We start from the raw sequence: 20540 nt of genomic DNA, 5'->3' as shown, positions 1-20540 counted from the left end.
TGCTGTTGAGACTTTTCTCCCAAGCATCACCTATTAATGCCTGGGAGAAGCAGGCATCACCGCCTGCTCAGATGAAGGAGGAGAATTTGGCTGTTTTCAGCCTCCCCTACCGTCAGGGTGGACAGGACACAGGGCGTCCCCGCCAACTGGGATCTAATCGCTTCTGGATCCAGCTTTCCAACAACTGTCCTCTCTTATCCCCACCTCGTTCCCAACTCGCAAAGGCACGGAAGCCACACTGCAGGCTGGCTCCCCCTGCCACCACCAGCTTCAGGCTCAGCTTTCTCGGGGAGGCTCAGCTGAGCCAGTTCTCTGGTTTTCAGTTTCCAAAATTTTGTTGCCCCCCTTTTCTTTGTCCTTATAAGTTTTTTTAAAAAAAGAAAAGAAAGAAAACCCTACTGTCATTTTAATGAGGCTCAGAATGGGGCAGAGATTAAACACATGTGTTAATTCACCATCCTGAACAGGAAGTTTGTCATTGATTTCTTTTTTCTTTCCAGAGAACAAATGATTTTCCATTTAAATTCACCCGATAAAAACATCCAGTGCACTGAAGCAGAGCAGGCTGGGCTTCCTTCTAGATCATCTTCCTATTTTTTTAATGAAACAGATCGATTCAACTGACTAAACAGAAAATTAAAATTCAAACACAGGCTGCCAGGTTTGGAGCCACTGAAGGAGAGAAAGAGCTAGATATTAGAAAGAGGAAAAGATGTTTCTCCTGGAAGAGTCTGCTCAATCTTTTGTCAGCTTTTACAGGCTTTTAGAAAGACCTTGGGGGACTCTGACAGCGCTGTCCCCTCTGGAGGCTTGTCCCTAACCCACACCCCCCACTTGGCTGCTTCCTGGGAGAACAGCCCTTGCTAGACGAGGAGGATGTGTGCTGTTACTCAACTCAGACCCGTCCTGCACTCCATGGCGGCCAGGACTCACACAGCCCACATCCCTCCCCGTGATTCAAACGTTCAGTCAGCCTCTGCTGCTGGTGCCTCTGGCTCTGAGAAAACGCTCCACATCCTGCCTGCCCTGGCCCCTCCTTCTGGCCCTCCCCAGGGCTGGTGTCCCCCCTTTTCAGGGGAAGACACCCCTCCCCTCCACAAGGCACCTACATAGTGCAGCTCTGCATTATCTCAGAAGGGCGCTTCTCCCCGCTTTCTAGGGTCAAGGGTTTCATGGCTACACTTGACGCCTGCCTTCTCACTTCCTGCATCCTTCATCCCAGGTGCATCTTTTAGCAGGTGCATTGTCCTCTTTGCCTCCACTGGAGAAGGGATAGGCTACCCACCCCAGGATTTTTGGGCTTCCCTGGTGGCTCAGCTGGTAGAGAATCTACCTGCAATGCGGGAGACCTGGGTTCGATCCCTGGGTTGAGAAGATCCCCTGGAGAAGGGAAAGGCTACCCACTTCAGTACTCTGGCCTGGAGAATTCCAGGGACTGTACAGTCGATGGGGTCACAAAGAATCAGACACAACTGAGCGACTTTCACACTCACTCTTTGCCTCTTCACTGGATCTTCCACATTCTTAGGAACATAGTTTTCTTATTAAGATTTCTTTTTAATCCTCGTGGTTCAGGTGGTAAAAGCATCTGCTTGCAATGCAAGAGACCCAGGTTCGATCGCTGGTTGGGGAAGATCCTCTGGAGAAGGAAATGGCAACCCACTCCAGGACTCTTGCCTGGAGAATTCCATGGATGGAGGAGCCTGGTAGGCTATAGTCCATGAGGTCGCAAAGAGTCAGACACGACTGAGCGACTTCACTTTCACTTTAAATCCTCTAAACGTCCGCGCTGCCATACTCTCTTCCTTGAAGAGCGGGCTCTTCAGGAGCCCTGGTGGTCGCCGCCTGGCTGTCCCCACCAGCTCCCTTGGCTCCTCTGGGTCACTGCTTGGCATGCAGGTCTCCGGCCCAATGCTGGCTGCAGGTCTTCCCTTCCCACGGTTCCTCGGCCTCAGTCCCTATTCCCAACGACGGCATCAGGAGAGACATTTCTAGCTCCGAAACATCAGTTACACAGTGGGGAGTCTGAACCTGTCCAAACTGGGTGCAGTTTTTAACATGGAATGAGAGGTGGGTGTGCAACTCTTTATTCTCACTTACGTATTTACACGAAGGTTTATATAGTAAGAATAGAAATCTGTGTTTAAAAGTCTGGAATACTTCTAGAACAATCCTCCCTTCTAGCACTTTGGGGACCTGTTTCTTCTGTTTCTCATTGCAAGATTAAAGCTCTGCAAGCAGAAGAATAATTACTTACCAAAAGTAAAATCTTATGCAAATGTTTTTGAGCCCAATACTGACTAGCAACTCTTCAGATGACTAAGAATGATCTGCCTTACGATAACTATAAACACAAGAAACAAAGCTTCCGAGGCTCTAAAATAAGCACTTGGGATAACAGAAGGGCTGTGTAGGCGGCCGGCAGTAATTGTGAAACCGAGTGACGATCGGACGTGACTCTGAAGGGCTTTCAACCCAGAGCAGCTCAGAACATTACAGTGGTTATCTGCACCCCCACCCAAAGCAAAACCCTCAACAGGCAAGACTCCTCAGCTTTTTAAATACGAGCAAATATATCCCTTACTGAAATCAAACAGAAAAACGATATAAAGCTGCACGATGCCAGACATCATCAAATGTCATAAGCCAACAAAGCTGCAAAGAAATGCCAATAACTCAAATTGTTAAATGAATAACCAGCTCCTTTTTCCCCAGTAAATGCAGTTTTAGATGCTAACAGTCTACAACTCTCATAGCAGTACATGCATTTTATAGAATCCAATACTTCATAAAAGCCAAGTCACATTTAGCCAGTTTCTCTCTGAGCGACTCTGCCGCACAGATATTAGATGTCATGGGTGAAACAGAGAGTCACCCGGCCTGCAAACCTGGCGCGCAGGAGGTCACCGCCCCGTTCGGAAGACAGGACACGTTAGCAGAAGACGCAGTGACTCAAGAAGCTCGTCGGCCGAACCAGACACGTCTGAGGGGCTGAACGAAACAGGTCCATGACCCAAGCCCTGGAATCAGGAAAGCTCTCCAGGGAGACGGGGACAGGCTGACAGGAGGGAGCAGAGGCCCTGCCTCTTGGAGTCTGCGTGGAAACACAGTGGAGGGGAGGCGACAGAGCCCAGCTGGACCAACGACCCCGGACCTGCTCCTTCCAACAGGGCCTGCGCTCAGTGGTCCTCCGCACTCAGCCACCGTGACCGCCACTGAAAGCTCAGTGTCTCCCCTTCCACTAATACACCAGGGTCACTAATACCCTGGTGTATTAGTATTCCACTAATATTACTCATCTCTGTTGCATGACCATTTTACTTTATATAACAAACACCACTCCATCATTTTCCATTAGTGGGTATTCCACTAATACCCACAGCCACCCCAGCCAAGTCCAGGGCCCCAAGTCACACACGCCAAGGACTGTATCTGTTTGACTGTGCGTGCTTACTTGCATACTTCCTGTTTGATCTGAAGGTTCTAGAAAACAAAAATCTTGCCTATTTTTTAATATTTTGGTATGTAATAGGTCTTACAAGTACCCTATGCACAGTACAAGTTCAAAACATATTTATTAGATGAACAGATGATTGAATTAATAATTTTTATATATAATATTGGCAAAGTAAGTGGGCCAGTCAGCAATGACCATGCATAGGAACTTAGAAGTTTGGTCAGAACTTTAGATTTGATGATTTTTATGGAGGGTAGTAACATGATAAAAATGGTAATTATTATATGGTAATTGTTGTTACTTGCTCTAGTTGTGGTTGTGTTTCACAAAGGACTAGATGTAGAAAGACTACTTTGCTAATATAACAATACTTTGCTAACAAGTTGAGGACTTTTGTCTAATGCGCATATTCTTCAAAAACACCAAAAGAGAAATTGTTCCACGTATCTTTGCCTTTAATCTATTATAAACGAGTTCATTTCTGAGATAAGAGATGACTTTTTTTTAAGGCCAGGTAATAGTCACGGTCTCTTGATTTGAAAGAACAGCAACTAAAACCCCCATGAAATTAAGGACAGTTTCCTTATTTATGAATTATGAATACTCTCCATATTGACACTTAAAATTTGAAAATTGAAAGAAGTCCATTTTGCCTATTCGTATACTAATGCAGAACACTTGACCTTTTGGGTTTTATCATAGCTAAAACTAATGAGATGGTTGTTTATGTAAGCAGAATTTTATAATCCAGCGTAACATTTGGTTGTGAAATGGAAGAATCCATCAGCATGTGGAAATGCCGGTGCATTAACAGTTTCAAGAGGCGGTAACTGGGTAACTCCCTGCTCAGGAGTCTCCCCTGTCCTGCGTCTGCTATGAAGTCATGGCTCATGGGGGTGGCCGCTCAGGGAACACGCAGGAGGAACAGATGAACGCTCGGGGTCTCAATCTGAGCTGCAGGTTAGGAATGCTTGGGAACCTTTAACGGTTATGGACCCTTAAGCCATGCCCCAGACCATGTCAATATGTTTTAAATGCTCCCCCCACGCTCCACCCCCACACACATTCCATGTAAGTCTGTTATGCAGAACCAAGGAACCAAGGAATTCCTTGAGAACCAAGGAATTAGTATTTTCTTTAGCCATGAAAAAACACTTTTTATATCTGATTTCTTTTAAATACAGTATCAAAAAGATGAAATGGCTTAGGGGTAAAATAGATGATGCTACAAAAACTTTAAACGAAAGAAACAGATTCTCACTCACCTGCCTTCTGGCAGTGTACAATCTTTTCATACACGGCGTCTGCGTTCTCGATCACTGCCTTGAGGGACTGGATCATCTGCAAGGGAAACACCCGGACAGGCGGTCACACGGACAGCTGGACGCAGGAGGGTCCCTGCTGGGGCCCGGCCCTCCCCCGGCCACACAACCCCCCACCTGACGTCCTGCTCAGGTTCACGGGGAAAGTGGTCAAGCCACGCCTCCCTACACAAGCCCTCAGACCAGACTGCGAGGAGTGTCTCCCCAAGGTGGCCACACTGCATGTGACCCTCGAGCCAGCACCAAAGTCCCTTTCAGTATGACGATAGAAGTGAACATGGGTGCACCTCCGATCCGTTCTTCATTCTAAACACCACCTCTTCCATCACCTTATGGAAAGCTGCAGCACCCAAACGCCTCACTCTCTTCACCCAAGATGCCTCTGTTTGAGAATGAGTTTAAAACTTCCAATGAGGATCAAAAACAGCCTTTATGTGATGCATCACAAACGCTATCACCCAAACCAGTGTTTTCAGCGTGCCTATCACTAATTTTAAAAATCCAGCGTTGAGTTCTTGTTCCAGACTGCTTGTGCTTGTTTTAGGAGCTATGCCTGAATTAAGCAAAAGGAACAGGGTACAGGTGACCCATTATTTTACTCACCAAAGTGTTGGGAAAAGATCTGTCTGAAGTAAACTTTTTGGCTCTGAAATTGCTCTGAAAATGGGATGGCCAGATTCAGTTCTCATGATTCAAACGGGTACAATTATGATCCTCGCCATAAGGGTAGACTCTCGCTTTTTGTATTTATGTTTTTAAATTTAATTTTAATATTGGAGTACAGCTGATTACAATGCTGTATTAGTTTCAGGTCTGCAGCTAAGTGATTCGGTTATACATATATCCATTCTTCTTCTGATTCTTTTCTTCTACATGTTATTACAGAATACTGAGTAGGCTTCTCTGTGCTTTATAGTAGGTCCCTGTTGATCATTAGCTTTTTGTATTTAAACGTCCAAATATTTCACATGATAATATTACTCATCTCTGTTGCATGACCATTTTACTTTATATAACAAACACCACTCCATCATTTTCCATTCCTTAAATTCTGCCTAGTTTTTCTTTATAGTACTTATCACTGGCTGTCACAGTAATTATTTTATGGAAACTAAATGTATGTAGGTTGGATTATTTATATAACTTGAAGAGCACCATATTTTATTAGTTGTACTTATTTAAATAAAGCATAATCAACACGCCTCTTAAGAAGTACACCAGATTCTTAAAGTGAGTCACACAGCATTTATCAACGTCCACTGTTGTAAGAAAATGACAGTAAACACTGTGAAGTTTGAAGGCCGAAGCAGGTGTTCACTCAGGCCTTCCTTCATTGTCTGTGAGGCTTCCTATGAGGGCGCACACTGGGGCCGGTGACCTAAAGGACTCGGTCGCTGTCTGCAGGAAGTCTGCAGCCCCGTGCAGGCCTCCCGCTTAGGAATTCAGTCTTTCCACATTCACTCTTCAAGGTCTGAGTCATTCCTGTAAAGTATTCTACTCTATCGCGTGACATACGGAACAGGCAGTGACAAAAACGAATAGTTCAGAACTCGGCAATGCCGATGGAAAGTCATTCGTACCATTCCATAGTTTGCATACTGAAAAGGTTCATACCGTCATCAGCAACCTTTCTCAGCTTTGATGTTGAGCCAAATAAGAGACACCAAGCAGCCAGGACGCCTTCCAGCAAGGATGCTGGCTGTCACAGCTCAGCGTCAAAGAACTGGCCAATCATGCCCCCATCATTCAAACCAAGGGGGAAAAGCAACGAAAGGCAGCCGGTCCTGAGACAAGTGGGCAATGCAGGAGCGGTGACAGCCCCGAGGGAAGATCGGGGTTCCAGACAACCTGTGGGGGAAGGCGGTCACCAGAGGTCCGCACTGGGGGAGCAGGGGTGCAGGACAGGCACAGGTTCACGTGGGTTCCTCAGCTTCGGCATCGAGCGCAAGATGTAAATGTGGTGAGCGACGATGTATTTCCCACCTGCAAGCTGAGTTTAATGAAAGGCTTGATGAGGGTTCACAACAGTGCGGGGATCAGAGGAGGGGAGGCTTGTGGCTGGAGCCTGCCGAGAGCAATGTCCCAGGGGGCTCCCCACCCACCTGGGGGCCAGGCACCTCTCGGGGCGGGCCTTCTTGTCCTGTGCACGCTGATACTAGCTTGGTATGAAACGCCTGCTGTGACAAGGCTCAGAGCAACAACAGGTCACATTATTATTCTTAGAAGTGTCTTCCAGTTTCAGGTATTGCCAAAGGTGCTGCACCTTTTAAGTGCAAAAGACACAACAGGGCTTCAGAAGCACCCGTTCCACTTCTAGGAGCTGGAGACAGACACCACCCTGCCCTGGGGTCTGTGACCCCTCCTCTGCCCTGGGGATGATCCGGCCCTGAAGCTCCGTGTGCGGGGGACCTGAGCTCCCTGCTGAGCGTGCATGAAGGTCAGGAGGCCCGGAGCCAGGGTCCCGCCGGCCGCCGCCCACGTGCTCCCAGGCTGACAGCGAGACCCCTGAGCCAGGGCAGGGCGTGGGGCGGCTCAGCACCAAGTCCTCCTCCCAGTACCTGGGACAGAGCGGCCCCTGAGCTACACGCAGCATCTACACCCCGGGGGCGGCCGACTCCCTGGGGGAGGGAGGCAGGCACCAGGAGGGGACAGGGCAGGTCCATCACCACCTGCGGCGCAGAGCAGCGGGGGTTCCGAGGGGGCCAGCCCAGGAGATGGGGTCACCGGTCAGCAGAGCCCAGACACGGGAGGGAAGAAACACCCCCAGGCCTCGGGGGGCGACTCCCTTGCCCCCGGTGTCATGGAGTGAACTCAGCACCCCCTGGGGAGGAGGAGCTGCCAGCCTGGCCCGTTCTGCAGCTGCAGAGTATCTTTATAATGACGCTGACAGTCCCCGACCAGGGCGTGAGTCCATGCACGCTCCTGGTATCTATGTCCCTTCTTCCCGGGGTGGGGGGGCGGGCGGGGGCGGGGGAAGTGAGCCCTTCCAGGGAGCGCTTGGGGCCTTGGGCTTCCGGAAGGGCCTGGGGCCGGGCCGGCCTTCCCACCTGCCCACCCGGCAGGCCGAGGTCTCGGTCCCACTTGGCTGACAACTCTGCCTGGAGGGGACACGTGGGGCATCGTGAGCGCGAGGCAGGGCCAGCCTCCGCCGGGTCCTCCACGCTGCAGCGCGGGGCGACTCCTGATGGTCCGAGTGCCCGCTCAGCAAGTCAGAGTGAGGGCGTCCATGCCTCCCCAGCCCCGGGGGCCTACCGGCGCTCTCCATCTCGCCAGGCCCACGGGAGGCGGGCGGTGGTGGTTCCACGGATGGGAACTCGGAGGACCCGAGACTGAAGCCACTTTCCCAAGACGGCCTGGCGTGCGGGCAAAGGCTGCCACTAAGGACCAGGGCACAGGTATCCCGCGTGACTCGGGGCCTCCACGGTGCCCACGGTACCACGAGCAGAGCTGCCCGAGAGGGGAGCGCACTCCAACCAGGACAGCGGCCAGGGGCAGGGGACGCTCGGGCTCCCGACAGGCTACACACGGACGGACAGCGTCTCGGTCCTGACGTGGGCCCACGAGCGTGGTTTAAATAACGTTTCTACAAAGCACTTTTCGAAGCTATTTTCTTAAGGACAACGGTAAACAATTTTCTGGGCTCCACTTACCAACTCATTATTAAAAAACAGAAGTCATTTATGTTTAATGTGAAATCAACAGAATAAGTGTCTCCGGCTAGACAAAAGCAGATAGATGGGGCATGACATCAAGGCATGAGTTGAAGGAAAAAACTGCTTTCAGTTATCTAATTTTCTCTGCATATATTACATTAATATGTCACCATAATGCAAGGCCCGGTAGAGTGACTGGTTTTATAACCATGATTTGCATTAATGCAAATACATTCATCAACACTCCTTAAATGCACAGGTGTTAAATCTCAGCGCAGACATCAGACATCCAGCTGCCAGCCCGAATGACTTGCCACATGGAACCTCATATTGTTTACAAGGCACAAGATGCTTCTACACTGCTGTTGTTAAGGGCTTCCCAGGTGGCGCTAGTGGTAGAGAATTCCCCTTGCCAATGCAGGAGACTCAAGAGACGTGAGTTCGATTCCCAGATTGGGAAGATCCCTGGGAGTAAGAAAGGGTAACCTACTTCAGTCTTCTTGCCTGGAGAGTTCCGTGGACAGAGGAGCCTGGCGGGGCTACGGTCCATGGGGTCACAGAGTCGGACACAACCGAGGGACTGAACACAGTGGATTCCACATTAGTGTCCAGTTACCAGTACCTCCTAAATTTCTGGAACTAATGTGTTAGGAAAATCTATAGATTTAACATAGCCCAGAAACCCACTTCATAAATCAACTTCAAAATAAGGTTTTAATACAGGACTTAAGCAGATGAAAAGTAGGCAGTTTCAACTAAAGGCAGAGTAAAAATTAAACCTCACATTAAATTGAGAATAAATCAGGAATGCCTTTCATAAAAATGTTTTGAAAGTTAGCTCCTCGTGTTAGTGTAAGACAAACGTCTCTACAGATATGGTATAAGATATGGTATAAGAAGAACTATTAGTAATTAATATATTTTATATTACTGTATTCCTGTAGACCACTTCTTTATTTTCTGTTTACAAGTCGCATATCAAATAAGAACATTCTGTTTTCAAAATAAGCAAATCTATGTTTTTTGGTGAGGACTTTATGTCAGATTTTAGACAAGATACCAAATCTCCTTTCACCCCACCCCCCCAGGGACCCGGATTTTGGTAATTACAAAAGAAATTTGCTGGTAACGTTAAGTGCTTGGGTGACAGCAGCTTCTTGGCAACAGTGCTGACATCTTCTGAGTCCTAGACGTCCCCCTCCACTCAAGCCGTCCATCAGTTTCAGATCGCAGACGCTTCCTCCCGAGCCCTCCCGCACCCGCCCCGCCCTGACACAGACGCTGCAGCTGTTTCCAGTGAAGATACAAAGTCAGAGAAGTCAGAGAAGGGCTAAGGCTGCTGTGAAAGAGAATGGCCAGACAGCAAAGGGCGGGGCGGGGGAGGGGGGGCGGGGTTCCTTTGACACAGGCTCCGTGACTGTGTGACACACAGCAGGTAAGTATCTCCCCGACTCAAATGTTAACAGCTGGGCATCATTCGCAAACTCGTCAATGAGCTTGTACAAGAGATACGCCATCCACGCCCTGCCCCATCACTCCACACCCCAGAGCCCCAAGGCTGCCCTCGGAGGACAAAGGGCGCCCCGGTGGCAGGAGCGGCTCAGGGACGATCCGGGAGGCGTGGACCAAGCAGACCCCCTCTCAGGACCCCAGGGACGGCTAACCACACGGCACGCACGAACCAAGGGCCAAGGTCTGCAGAAGACAAGCCAGTTCGATCCACAGCAGTGTTTCCCACCCATCCTGGGTTATCTCTGCGGCAGTTTCTACACTCAGCGTCACGAGAGGACCGTCACCCTTGTGCTCCACGGCCCGACAAGTCAGCCCACTGCTGAGAACGAAACTCCCTCAGGAATCTTTCTGCTTCCGCGTGTGTGTGTGTTCTTGAAAGTAATGTCCTCTCTGAGTTAACAACACTACTTTTGTCTTTATCACTTTCCAATAAATATTACTGTGCAGGTAAAGAGTTTTCAAGTCAAATGAGGGAACTCTGGAACCCAGGACTTCTAAACTGAAATGCAGAGGTAACGTGTTCTTTCACGAAAGCTTCTAAGTACAGCAAAACATCAAGGGGTTGAATTAATGAAAGAGAAACCATTTATGAAGTTCTTGTTGGAAATTACAACGTGGCTTTTTAATACTTGAAAATAATATGAAAATCACACATTTGAGCCGGGGCACAAAATTCATGTGGCTGTGGGTTCTCTGCCCAGCGGCAGGCTCATCTCACACAGGGGGACCACTCAAGGCCCGGCTCATCGCCCCGTCCAGTGAGCTCACTGCGAAAACACTTTCCAGACAGCAAACCGATTCTGAAGAGACTTGCCCTAGTTTCGCCATGAAACTTGACTTCCATGTTTTCACTACGCACATTACAGAAAACCATTGGGAAAAAACCCTCTATAACAGAAAAACCAGAGAAGGAACTCTGCCAGACAAGGCCAAATATGAAACGATATCACTTATATGTGGAATCAAAAAAATGATACAAATGAACTTCTATACACAACAGAAATAGACCCACAGACATGGAAAACAAACTTACGGTTACCAAAGGGGAAGGGTGGGGAAGGATAAATTAGGGATTTGAGATTAACACATACACAGTATTATATATAAAAGAAAAAACCATCAAGGACCTACTGTGTAGCACAGGGAGTTATACTCAACATCTTATAATAACCTATAATGGAAGAGAATCTAAAACAGTGTGTATAAATGTATAACTGAATATATATATATATGTATAACTGGATCACTTTGCTGAGCACCTCAAACTAACACAACATTGTAAATCAACTATGCTGTTGCTATTGTTCCATTGCTAAGCTGTGTCCTACTCTTTGCGACCCCACGGACTGAAGCAGGCCAGGCTCCTCTGTCCTAACCTGTCTCCTGACCTTTGCTCATATTCATGTCCATTGAGTCAAAGGGGCTTGAGTAACTCAATGAAGCCATGGGCCATGCTGTGTAGGGCCACCCAAGACAGACAGGTCATGCTGAAGAGTTCTGACAAAACGTGGTCCCCTGGAGAAGGAAATGGCAACCACTCCACTATTCTTGCTCACGGCCGGTATGAAGAGGCAAAAAAAAAAAAAAAAGTCAACTCTACTTCAATTAAAAAATAAAATTTAAAGGAAAGGGAAAGAACTCTGGCAGATGGAAGGTGTTACTGGATGGTTAGCCGAGATGCAGAGAGGAACAGGGCTGGAGGCTGCCGCAAACGGGCCCCTGGGCGCATGACGGGAGTGGGCAGGTCAGAGACCCACCTGCAGCATCACCAGGCTCGGCAGACACTCTACTTGCCTTAGAGGGACGCAAGCGGCGTGGCGAGAAAGGGGCCAGGCTGGAGGGACATGGGATCATGATTCTAAGCTGAGATGTGCTATGATCGAGGTAGAACTTCAGGCTGTGAACAAAGGGCAGGGAAGGGGTGGGGCGGTGGGAAAGACAGGCGGGCTGGAGAGAGCTGTGGAGGGACAGGGCGGCGCCAGCAACAGACGCACCCAGGGCCCAGAAGGAAGAGCGAAGACCCAGAGGGCGACCCTGCAGGCGGTCACCCGGCCGCGCCCAGCAGCTGTAAAGCGCTTCCAGGCCTACAACGCGCTCTTAAAGTGGTGCAGTTCCACGTCCCTGAAGTTCATGCTCAGGAAGTGGAGTTCAGCCCCAGCTGGCTGCAGGAGTTGGTGGTGACCTGGCGGGGGTTGTAGGGGGGAGGGTGTTGGGAGGACTCTTTTCAGGTTCTGCAGCAGCAGCAGGAAACTGGGAAAGCTTGGTTCTGGGGCTGGAAAATCAGGAGTTTTCTGCCCGGAGGTAGCAGCTGAAATGAACGCATCTCTGAGGGGGGATTTTAAAGATAAATGAAGACATCAGGGTAACGCTCCAGAACCGCGCAGATTAATAAGCAGAGGGAACCAATGGAAGAGACGTGGGCGACAGGGTCGGGGGGGAAGGAGCAGAACAAGGACGCTGAACATGTCCGGGCTGGGAAGGGGGTTTCTGAGAGGTCCAAGGTGTCGGGAGCTCCGGACACAGCTGTGGGGTAACTCCAGACAGTCCCGGCATGGCGCCAACATCTGTGCTATAAACTGACAGACGTGCTCCTGAGGACCACTGCACCGGGAGAAACAAGGTGTGTGGTGAACGCAGGGTTGGGGCGCGACACTCAGCCATTCTGCAGTGACGCGATACAAAGGGCAAGAGCAGAATACACGTGCTGCACTGGGCTGCGTATGCCAAGCAGAGACACGGCCCAAGGCGTGGCACATGGTGCCCGACCTTGAGAAAGACCCAGAGCTTCCTGTGGCAGCGGGTGGGGAAGGGCTGAAGCTTGTGAGTTTCTGTGAGGGGCACGAGGAGGGGTGTGAGGTCTGACGAGAGCTTTGAACTGAGATGTGGGGGAAGGAAAGCTGTGACCAACCTAGACAGCATATTAAAAAGCAGAGACATTACTTTGCCAACAAAGGTCTGCGAGAGTCAATTCCTAGGCAGATTGATAAGAATTCCAGGGGTCCCCAAGGAGAGAGGAGTCTGGAATTCTCAAGGAGGAAGAAAGGAAAATCTTTTCCCCCTCTACATTCCTTAGGATTATATAACAATAATGTATCCTGCTTGAAGACAGTCTCTGAAAAAAACCTTCTGGCTAATCCTGTTATCTTAAGGTGTAAATTATGGGAGCAGGTCTAGTGAGGTCTTTACAACCTTCAGACATTCTTTTGATTCACTGTAATAACTAATTAGAGAGTATATAACTCCACTCCTAACACTAGCAAGGGGGTACTCTTTCTGTCCCCTTCTGATGCCTATGTCAGAAGCTTTCTCTGTCTCCTTTATACTTTAATAAAACCTTATTACACAAAAGCTCTGAGCGATCAAGCCTCGTCTGTGGCCCCAGATTGAATTCTTCTCCTCCAGAGACCAAGAATCCCGGCATCTTTTCATGGTTCAGCAACAACCTTTCATCCGTCTAGTCAAGGCTATGGTTTTTCCAGTAGTCATGTGCAGATGTGAGATTTGGATGGTGAAGAAAGCTGAGCACTGAAGAATTGATGCTTTTGAACTGTGGTGTTGGAGAAGACTCTTGAGAGTCTCTTGGACTGCAAGGAGATCCAATCAGTCCATCCTAAAGGAGACCAGTCCTGGGTGTTCACTGGAAGGACTGATGCTGAGGCTGAAACTCCAAAACTTTGGCCACCTGATGCGAAGAGCTGACTCATTGGAAAAGACCCTGATGCTGGGAGGGATTGGGGGCAGGAGGAGAAGGGGATGACAGAGGATGAGATGGTTGGATGGCATCACTGACTCAATGGACATGAGTTTGAGTAAACTCCAGGTGTTGGTGATGGACAGGGAGGCCTGGCGTGCTGTGGTCCATGGGGTCGCAAAGAGTCGGACACGACTGAGCGACTGAACTGCACGGGACTGTGGGGGTGCGGCTCAGGACACGCGCGGTGATCTGATGCAGCAGGTGAGTGTCTGAGGCGCGTGTGCACGTTCAGTTCACTGAGACGCGGTGTGGAGTGTCCACTACTGTTCTCATGGTCAAAACAGTGCACAAGTAAAAACAAATTCGTTAAAATTGTGTTAGGTTAACACTGTTCCCTAATGTACCACTGTCATATTCAAATAAATTTACACTTTCAAAACAAGGGTTATAACTGAGTATGAAAGGGAGAGCATTTAAAAAACCATGCAGTTTTCTTGTGAAGCAGCGTTAAACTCTCAGTATCTACCGCGTTCAACTGAAGGGTGCTCTTGGCGCCACAGAAGCCTGCCTCCACGCTGCGCTCAACTCTCTTAACAATCGTTTCTTGCCAGAGAAGAGATGCCAAGTGCTGTAACAAATCTGGAGCAAGTTATGAGTCAGGAGTGACCCAGGGTCCATATTCAGGAAGCCAAGGAGTCTCTGGCTTTTCAGCATGCTCTGACCTCTCATGAAGGTCACTGCAGAGCTAGGGCCACACGCACCTCGGGCTGGGGCTGTGCCTCTCCCGTAATTCTTGCCTGAGCTACAGCCTGGATCCCTCAGGTACTACATTTCAGGCCAAACCCCGTAAGTGGCATCCCATCCCATCCGCAGGCATTTAGCTGAATTTCCACAGGGTGAAAAGCCTCCCCTATACCACCATCAATGACTCTATCTACCCCTTCTCACGCCAAAGCACTATACTACCGTATCCATACACTGACGGCTCCATCTCACAGATTAAACGTCAAGTTTTAATTAAACTGCAGTTCCTGAAGTGAATTACCAGGTCAACATAAAAGCAGAGAGACATTAGGCTTATTATACACAGAGTAACAGAGGTTTCGGGCTTCCCTTGTGGCTCAGACGGTAAAGAATCTGCCTGCAATGCAGGAGTCCTGGGTTTGATCCCTGGGTTGGGAAGATCCCCTGAAGGAGGGCATGGCAACCCACTCCAGTATTCATGCCTGGAGAATCCCATGGACAGAGGAGCCTGGTGGGCTACAGTGCATGGGGTTGCAAAGTTCGACACGACTCAGTGACTTAACAGCAAATATAGGTTTTGCCTATACTCACCAAGATAACCATTTGGACTTAGTATAAAACATGGAAATAAATAGTATCATGTAGTCAAAACAACCAATTTATTGCCCGAGGTTCTTTCTTTCTCCTAGTGGCTCTGCCTCCTGGTGCACTGGGATGGACCACATGTTTACATTGTGGGTATTTCTGAGAGGTACTTCCAGCATTAGCCATTAGAAGTCCTTAGTAATACACATTTGTAGGCTGGAGGAGAGGAGAAAGGGGCAAAGATGAGGGAAAACACCACAAAGAGGAAACGAAGGGGTGGGGGGCATATAGAGGAATAAAACAAAACAAAAAGATAAAATGACAGAGTCAGAGTTTAGAGGAATTAAAACAGTGAATGCAACAGGGTGACTTATCAGAAACCATCCATCAAATCAGATAAGAAAGTTTTACTTTATGCAGACAAGTGAATAAACGGTAACGCCAGAACCAAACTTTGATGCAGAAGGAGTTCACTCACATTTCAGATTAATTGAGACTTGGCATCACTAGAAGCCCCCATGTTCCTAAACAGGTTTCAGGGCTCGGGGCTGAAGCTGGGAACAGCAGAACAGAGAGGGGAAAACAGAAAGGGGCTCTGGGAAGCCGAGAGTTCCACTACATCAAGAGATCAGTTACAGAGTCAACGCACAGATTTGAAATGTTTATCCCACCGTAAATTGTTGGCAAAGTTTAAAATTTTCTGCACAGTTTTAGTTTCAGAAGTACACAGAGTGTCAACAAGTTCAAAAAAATTTTGATCTTGCACTGCTTCTGCATGATATGATATTTGGCGAAAACAAAAACTGGTGAAAATTGAGCAACAAAACAGAACCTAAACCCTAAAAAGGAACCCTGATGCAACTATAAAACTATCCAGAAAAAGTATATAACTCCTACCAGTGCATGAATAATATGCCATCCTGGGCTTTTCTGTGTAGAGAGCATGTATATAGCACATTCGCATGCACTCAGATGATAATAACCCTCTTATGTCTCCATTTTATGACCAACCTCATGTGATCAGAAGTCTCCTTAGGGGAGAGCTCAGGGCGTTCCATGTCATTTTTGCACATGATTTCTGTGGGAAGCCATATCCCACATTCTCACGATAAACGGACTCCTTTACAGCACGTGATGAATCATTTCACAACATGGTGACCTCAAGGGTGCACACAGACCCCCATCGTCCCCCGGGGGCCCTCGGTCACAGTAGCCCCTGGACACTGTAAAAAGTTCCTCTGACTTTCTCAGCTGTGGCAGCGATGTGCTTACGTGACACTCTCGTGTAATCTCAGCAAGAAACATACTGGAGGGTCATCGTTTCATGATGTAGCGCAGTTTCTGCTGCATATCATGGTGAATCCGCCACAGGTAGACACACGCCCCCTCCCTCTTGACCGTCCTCCGCCGCTGTTATCCCAGCCCCAGGTCGTCACAGCCCCGAGCTGAGCGCCCTGTGCTGTAAGCAGCTTCCCCCAGCTGTCTGCTTCACACGTGGTCGTGTATACATGTCAACGCTACTCTCAATTCGTCCCACCCTGTCCTTCTCCCACTGGGTCCCCAAGTCTGTTCTCTCTGCCTGTGTCTCGACTCCTGCCCCGCAAGTAGGTTCCTCTGCACCATCTTTCTAGAGTCCACACGTAGCAGCGTGAAGTTTGAGGGCCCCGTGGGCTCATATATTCCCTGAGGTCACTAGAGCAGGAAGGAATATGAGTCTGTGAGGGCTCAGCTGCTCTCCACTGGGCTGGGTGGGCAGCGGGGGGCCTGGGGGCCAGCCACTCACTCCTGCCTTGAGTGAATGCCTGGGAATGGGGAGAGGAGGGCGGGGCCCAGTGGGATTTTCCCGGTGCCCAAAGTGTTAAAGCTGGTGGGCTCAGAAGCTGCGTTCTGGATGCGGGGGAAGCATCTCCAAACAACGGATGAGAAGGTTTAGAACCTGGCTTAAGCCACCCTGCAGGAGAAAAGGGGAACCGGGCCTGTTAAAGCCAGCTGCCCAGTGAGCAGGCTACTTCCGGAGCCTGTATCAGGAACTTCTGGATGCCACACAACTGTTTCAAGTCACCAAGGACCGTTTAGAGCTCCGACACGCTCATTTAAAACTATTATTATGAAATTAATTAAATTTCAAAAGATACAATTTGAATTAAAATAGTGCCACTTTTATTACCATCTCCTTATATCAAGGCTTTTCTCCAAGGGGATCAAGGTGATTTAGAAACTCCTAATTAACAGGCGGTAATCCAATCACAGTCTTACTGTAAGGTTGTCATTAGTTTCTCTCAGGTCTGCGGTAGCTAAGTATAGATGTTAGTTAACAGAGAAAAGCAACCAGAGGCTTCTCCGTAAGGAGGAGCAGTCTTTTTTGAGCATTGTAAAGAGTCCACAGTTCTCTGGAATGGCAGAGCTAGGAGGAGGGCAAGATTCATTTGACCGCCTACTACGGTGTTCACGGTACAAACCCAGGCGCCCTTCCCGGGGGTGACCACAGAACTCACGTCTTCTGCTTTCTGAGTAGAGAGGCAACTCCCTGAGCAAGGTGGTGGGAAACCCAACCTTCTGCTTTTCACTTCAAAATTTTAAACCTGCCTTTATGAAATAGAATAACCCCGACTCCATATACGGCAAGGCTGGTGCTCTGAGGTTTGAGTGATGGGAAAACATTCACACCGGAGAGGTCTCAGCGCATCAAGAGCTGCACGCTTCTAGCCTTTGAAGACACAGACTGACCCGGTACTGATTGCCGAGCACTGAGAGCTTCCCATGCTCTGGGCTGCTGACGTGCGACCTCACCAATCACTGAGAGTCAGCACCGGGCAGGGACCCCTCGAGCTCCGGGCACGCCCCCCAGCCCCCACTCACCAGCTTCCCGGGGTGGGAGTGCTCCCCCTCCCTCCCCCAAGGGCCAGTCTCTGGGCAACGGTGTTGCGCACAGGCATTCACGCCAGGCACACCAGCCCGGGGCTGCAAGAACTCACGAAGCTGAATGCACCAAGGTATGTCCTGGGCCAAACCCACACCCCACGCCTGCCAGGGGCCAGTTGCCCGGGAAGTTGGCGCACAACCCCTGGGAGAGAAGGGCTGGACAGGACTGGTCACGGGGGGCTTGCAGTCTGCGATGCTGCGTGCAGGGCCCAGGCTTCCTCCTGGAGCCAGCGGGCGTCAGGGCAAGGGGCGAGGCATCGCGGCGGTCAGATGGGGGACATGCTGTGCCAGGGGCTTCGGGCGCGGCCTGCCGGGAGCCTGTGCCACCTGTGAGCTCATGAGGCGCTCGTCATCCAAGGACGCGTTGGGAAATCACAGAACTGCACACACGAGCCACGTTCCCGTCCCGGGGCCTGCGCTGGGTCCGGCTGCCCTCCTCACCCCTCCACTCCCCAGCCCTGTGTGTCTCCTCCTTAAACAGGGCACTTCAGGAAGGACCACGCATCCTCTGGCAACGGGCAGGGGAGACTCAGGGTGTGAACACGAGGTACATGGTGCAGGCACCTGGACGCCACTGCTGCTTCCCGGCCTCCAGCCCCGGGCCCTGCCGTGCCCCCCCCCCGCCGACCCCCAGTCTCTGGAGAGGTCCGGGGGCCTTGGGTCGCGTCCTCTTCCCGGACCAGCCCAGGGGCCCTGACCACCTCAGCATGGGCACCGCCAGACCCTCTGCTACTGACTAGGAGGGCGGCCCCTGCACCCTGCGGTCCTGCCAGCTCCAAGCCCGGCCCCCCCGAGAAGGGCGTTCTGTGAATGCCTGGACCAGCCGAGTTCGGGGAGATGCCGGCACCCTGGACGTAGACAGAGGGCAGGAAGGACCCCTGGGCGCTGTGTCCTCCAGACCCAGGGCGTTTTTCTTCCTTCACGCCTTCAGTTATTTGTAAGCACGTTTTGAGTGCCTGCGGCAGGCTCTGACCTTAGATTGGGGGTGAGCAGGACACATGTGGTCACTGCCAGACTCAGACCCAGACCTGGGGAAGGGAGAAAGAGGTACCTGACAAAAAGGACTCGGACCAGGACCAATGGATGCAGGATTAGAATTGCAGGATTAAGAAAGAAGCAAGGAGGCCAGGTGGCCCTAGAGGCCGCCCTTGCCCCTCAGGCCACGGGGTCTGGAGTGCGCTTCAGTTCCGGGTGGGGCTAGCTGTTGTTTAGTTGCTCAGTCGTCTCTGACTCTTTGCAACCCCGTGGACTGTGGCCCACCAGGCTCCTCGGTCCATGGAATCCTCCAGGCAAGGGTTCTGGAGCAGGTTTCAATGGCATGTGCTTAGCAAGGCCTAGATTTCATAACTGGAGAGAAAGTCCTCCTCCCCGCCTGCCCGAGGGGAAGGGGAGAGGAAGCCGGGCATTTTCAGAAGAAAGCAGAGCCCACTCGCCCCACCAGGTCCCCTCTCATTGAAGGAGAGAGGCTGGATTTGACTGAGACAGGAGCACCACTGAAACGCAGTCCTCGACTCCTTTTCCCAGCCTCATTACCAAGCAGTGCAATCGGGATTAAACATCTTGCTAACTACGTGTAAAGTAGAGTTAGCTACACGTTTTATTGGATTATAACACAAAATTCTGCCTGATCGTCACCACTCTTTGCTGGAACAGCACGCTGTCCTCGCAGGCACTGTGAGCAAATGTGGATTTTCACACGCTTTCCTCTCCAAGTCCAGCCTCTAATGTTTTAATTCCGACACTGACAAGTCTTACCGCTTCAAGGGCCCACTGTCTTGTCCTGAACAGAACTCATGTGCCCTCCTCTATGGGGTGACAAAGCAGAATGGTGTGCTTTGGATCAACATTCAAAACATGATTAAAACAAAAGAAGAAGAAAAAGAAAGGAAACCTTTAAACTCATGATTTAAGCTGCTCAAAGTGAAAAGGGAAACCAGTGCATCAAAATACCCTAAGGACTTTTCCCCTGATCCTCATTTTAAGGGGCTGGCAAACTTTCCCTGTAAAGAAGCAGTAAATACTTTACATGACTCTGCTGTTACCGTGTATAAGCAGACACAGGAGGTGTCATGGACATGCTCTATCAGAATTTCCTTATGGACACCGAGGCTTCAATTTCATATGATTTTTACAGGTCATGAATTTTTATTTTTCAACCATTTAATATGTAAATTAAATGGTCCAACAAAGGTCCATCTTTCAAACCTATGGTTTTTCCAGTGGTCATGTATGGACGTGAGAGTTGGACTGTGAAGAAAGCTGAGCACTGAAGAATGGATGCTTTTGAACTGTGGTATTAGAGAAGACCTTGAGAGTCCCTTGGACTGCAAGGAGATCCAACCAGTCCATACTAGAGGAGATCAGTCCTGGGTGTTCATTGGAAGGACTGATGCTGAAGCTGAAACGCCAGTACTTTGGCCACCTGATGTGAAGAGCTGACTCATTGGAAAAGACCCTGATGCTGGGAAAGATTGAGGGCAGGAAGAGAAGGGGACGACAGAGGATGAGATGGTTGGATGGCATCACCAACTCGATGGACTTGAGTTTGAGTAAACTTCAGGAGTTGGTGATGGACAGGGAGGCCTGGCGTGCTGCAGTCCATGGGGTCACAAAGAGTCAGACATGACTGAGCGACTGAACTGGACTGAATA

The 20540-nt window shown here is 49.8% G+C and overlaps 1 protein-coding gene across 1 annotated transcript in view; it reads right to left on the bottom strand.

The window, feature by feature from the left end:
* The window catches only part of PLCL2 (phospholipase C like 2), a 211954-nt gene that overhangs the window by 53593 nt on the left and 137821 nt on the right, over window positions 1-20540 (bottom strand). The window contains exon 5 of the mRNA XM_043474804.1: window positions 4723-4798. Coding sequence (XP_043330739.1) covers window positions 4723-4798 — 76 coding nt within the window. The remainder of the gene's footprint in view (window positions 1-4722; window positions 4799-20540) is intronic.

The sequence above is a fragment of the Cervus canadensis genome, chromosome 7 (genome assembly GCF_019320065.1).
Source record: "Cervus canadensis isolate Bull #8, Minnesota chromosome 7, ASM1932006v1, whole genome shotgun sequence".
Classification (NCBI taxonomy): domain Eukaryota; kingdom Metazoa; phylum Chordata; class Mammalia; order Artiodactyla; family Cervidae; genus Cervus; species Cervus canadensis.
This window is presented reverse-complemented; position numbering and strand designations above follow the sequence as displayed.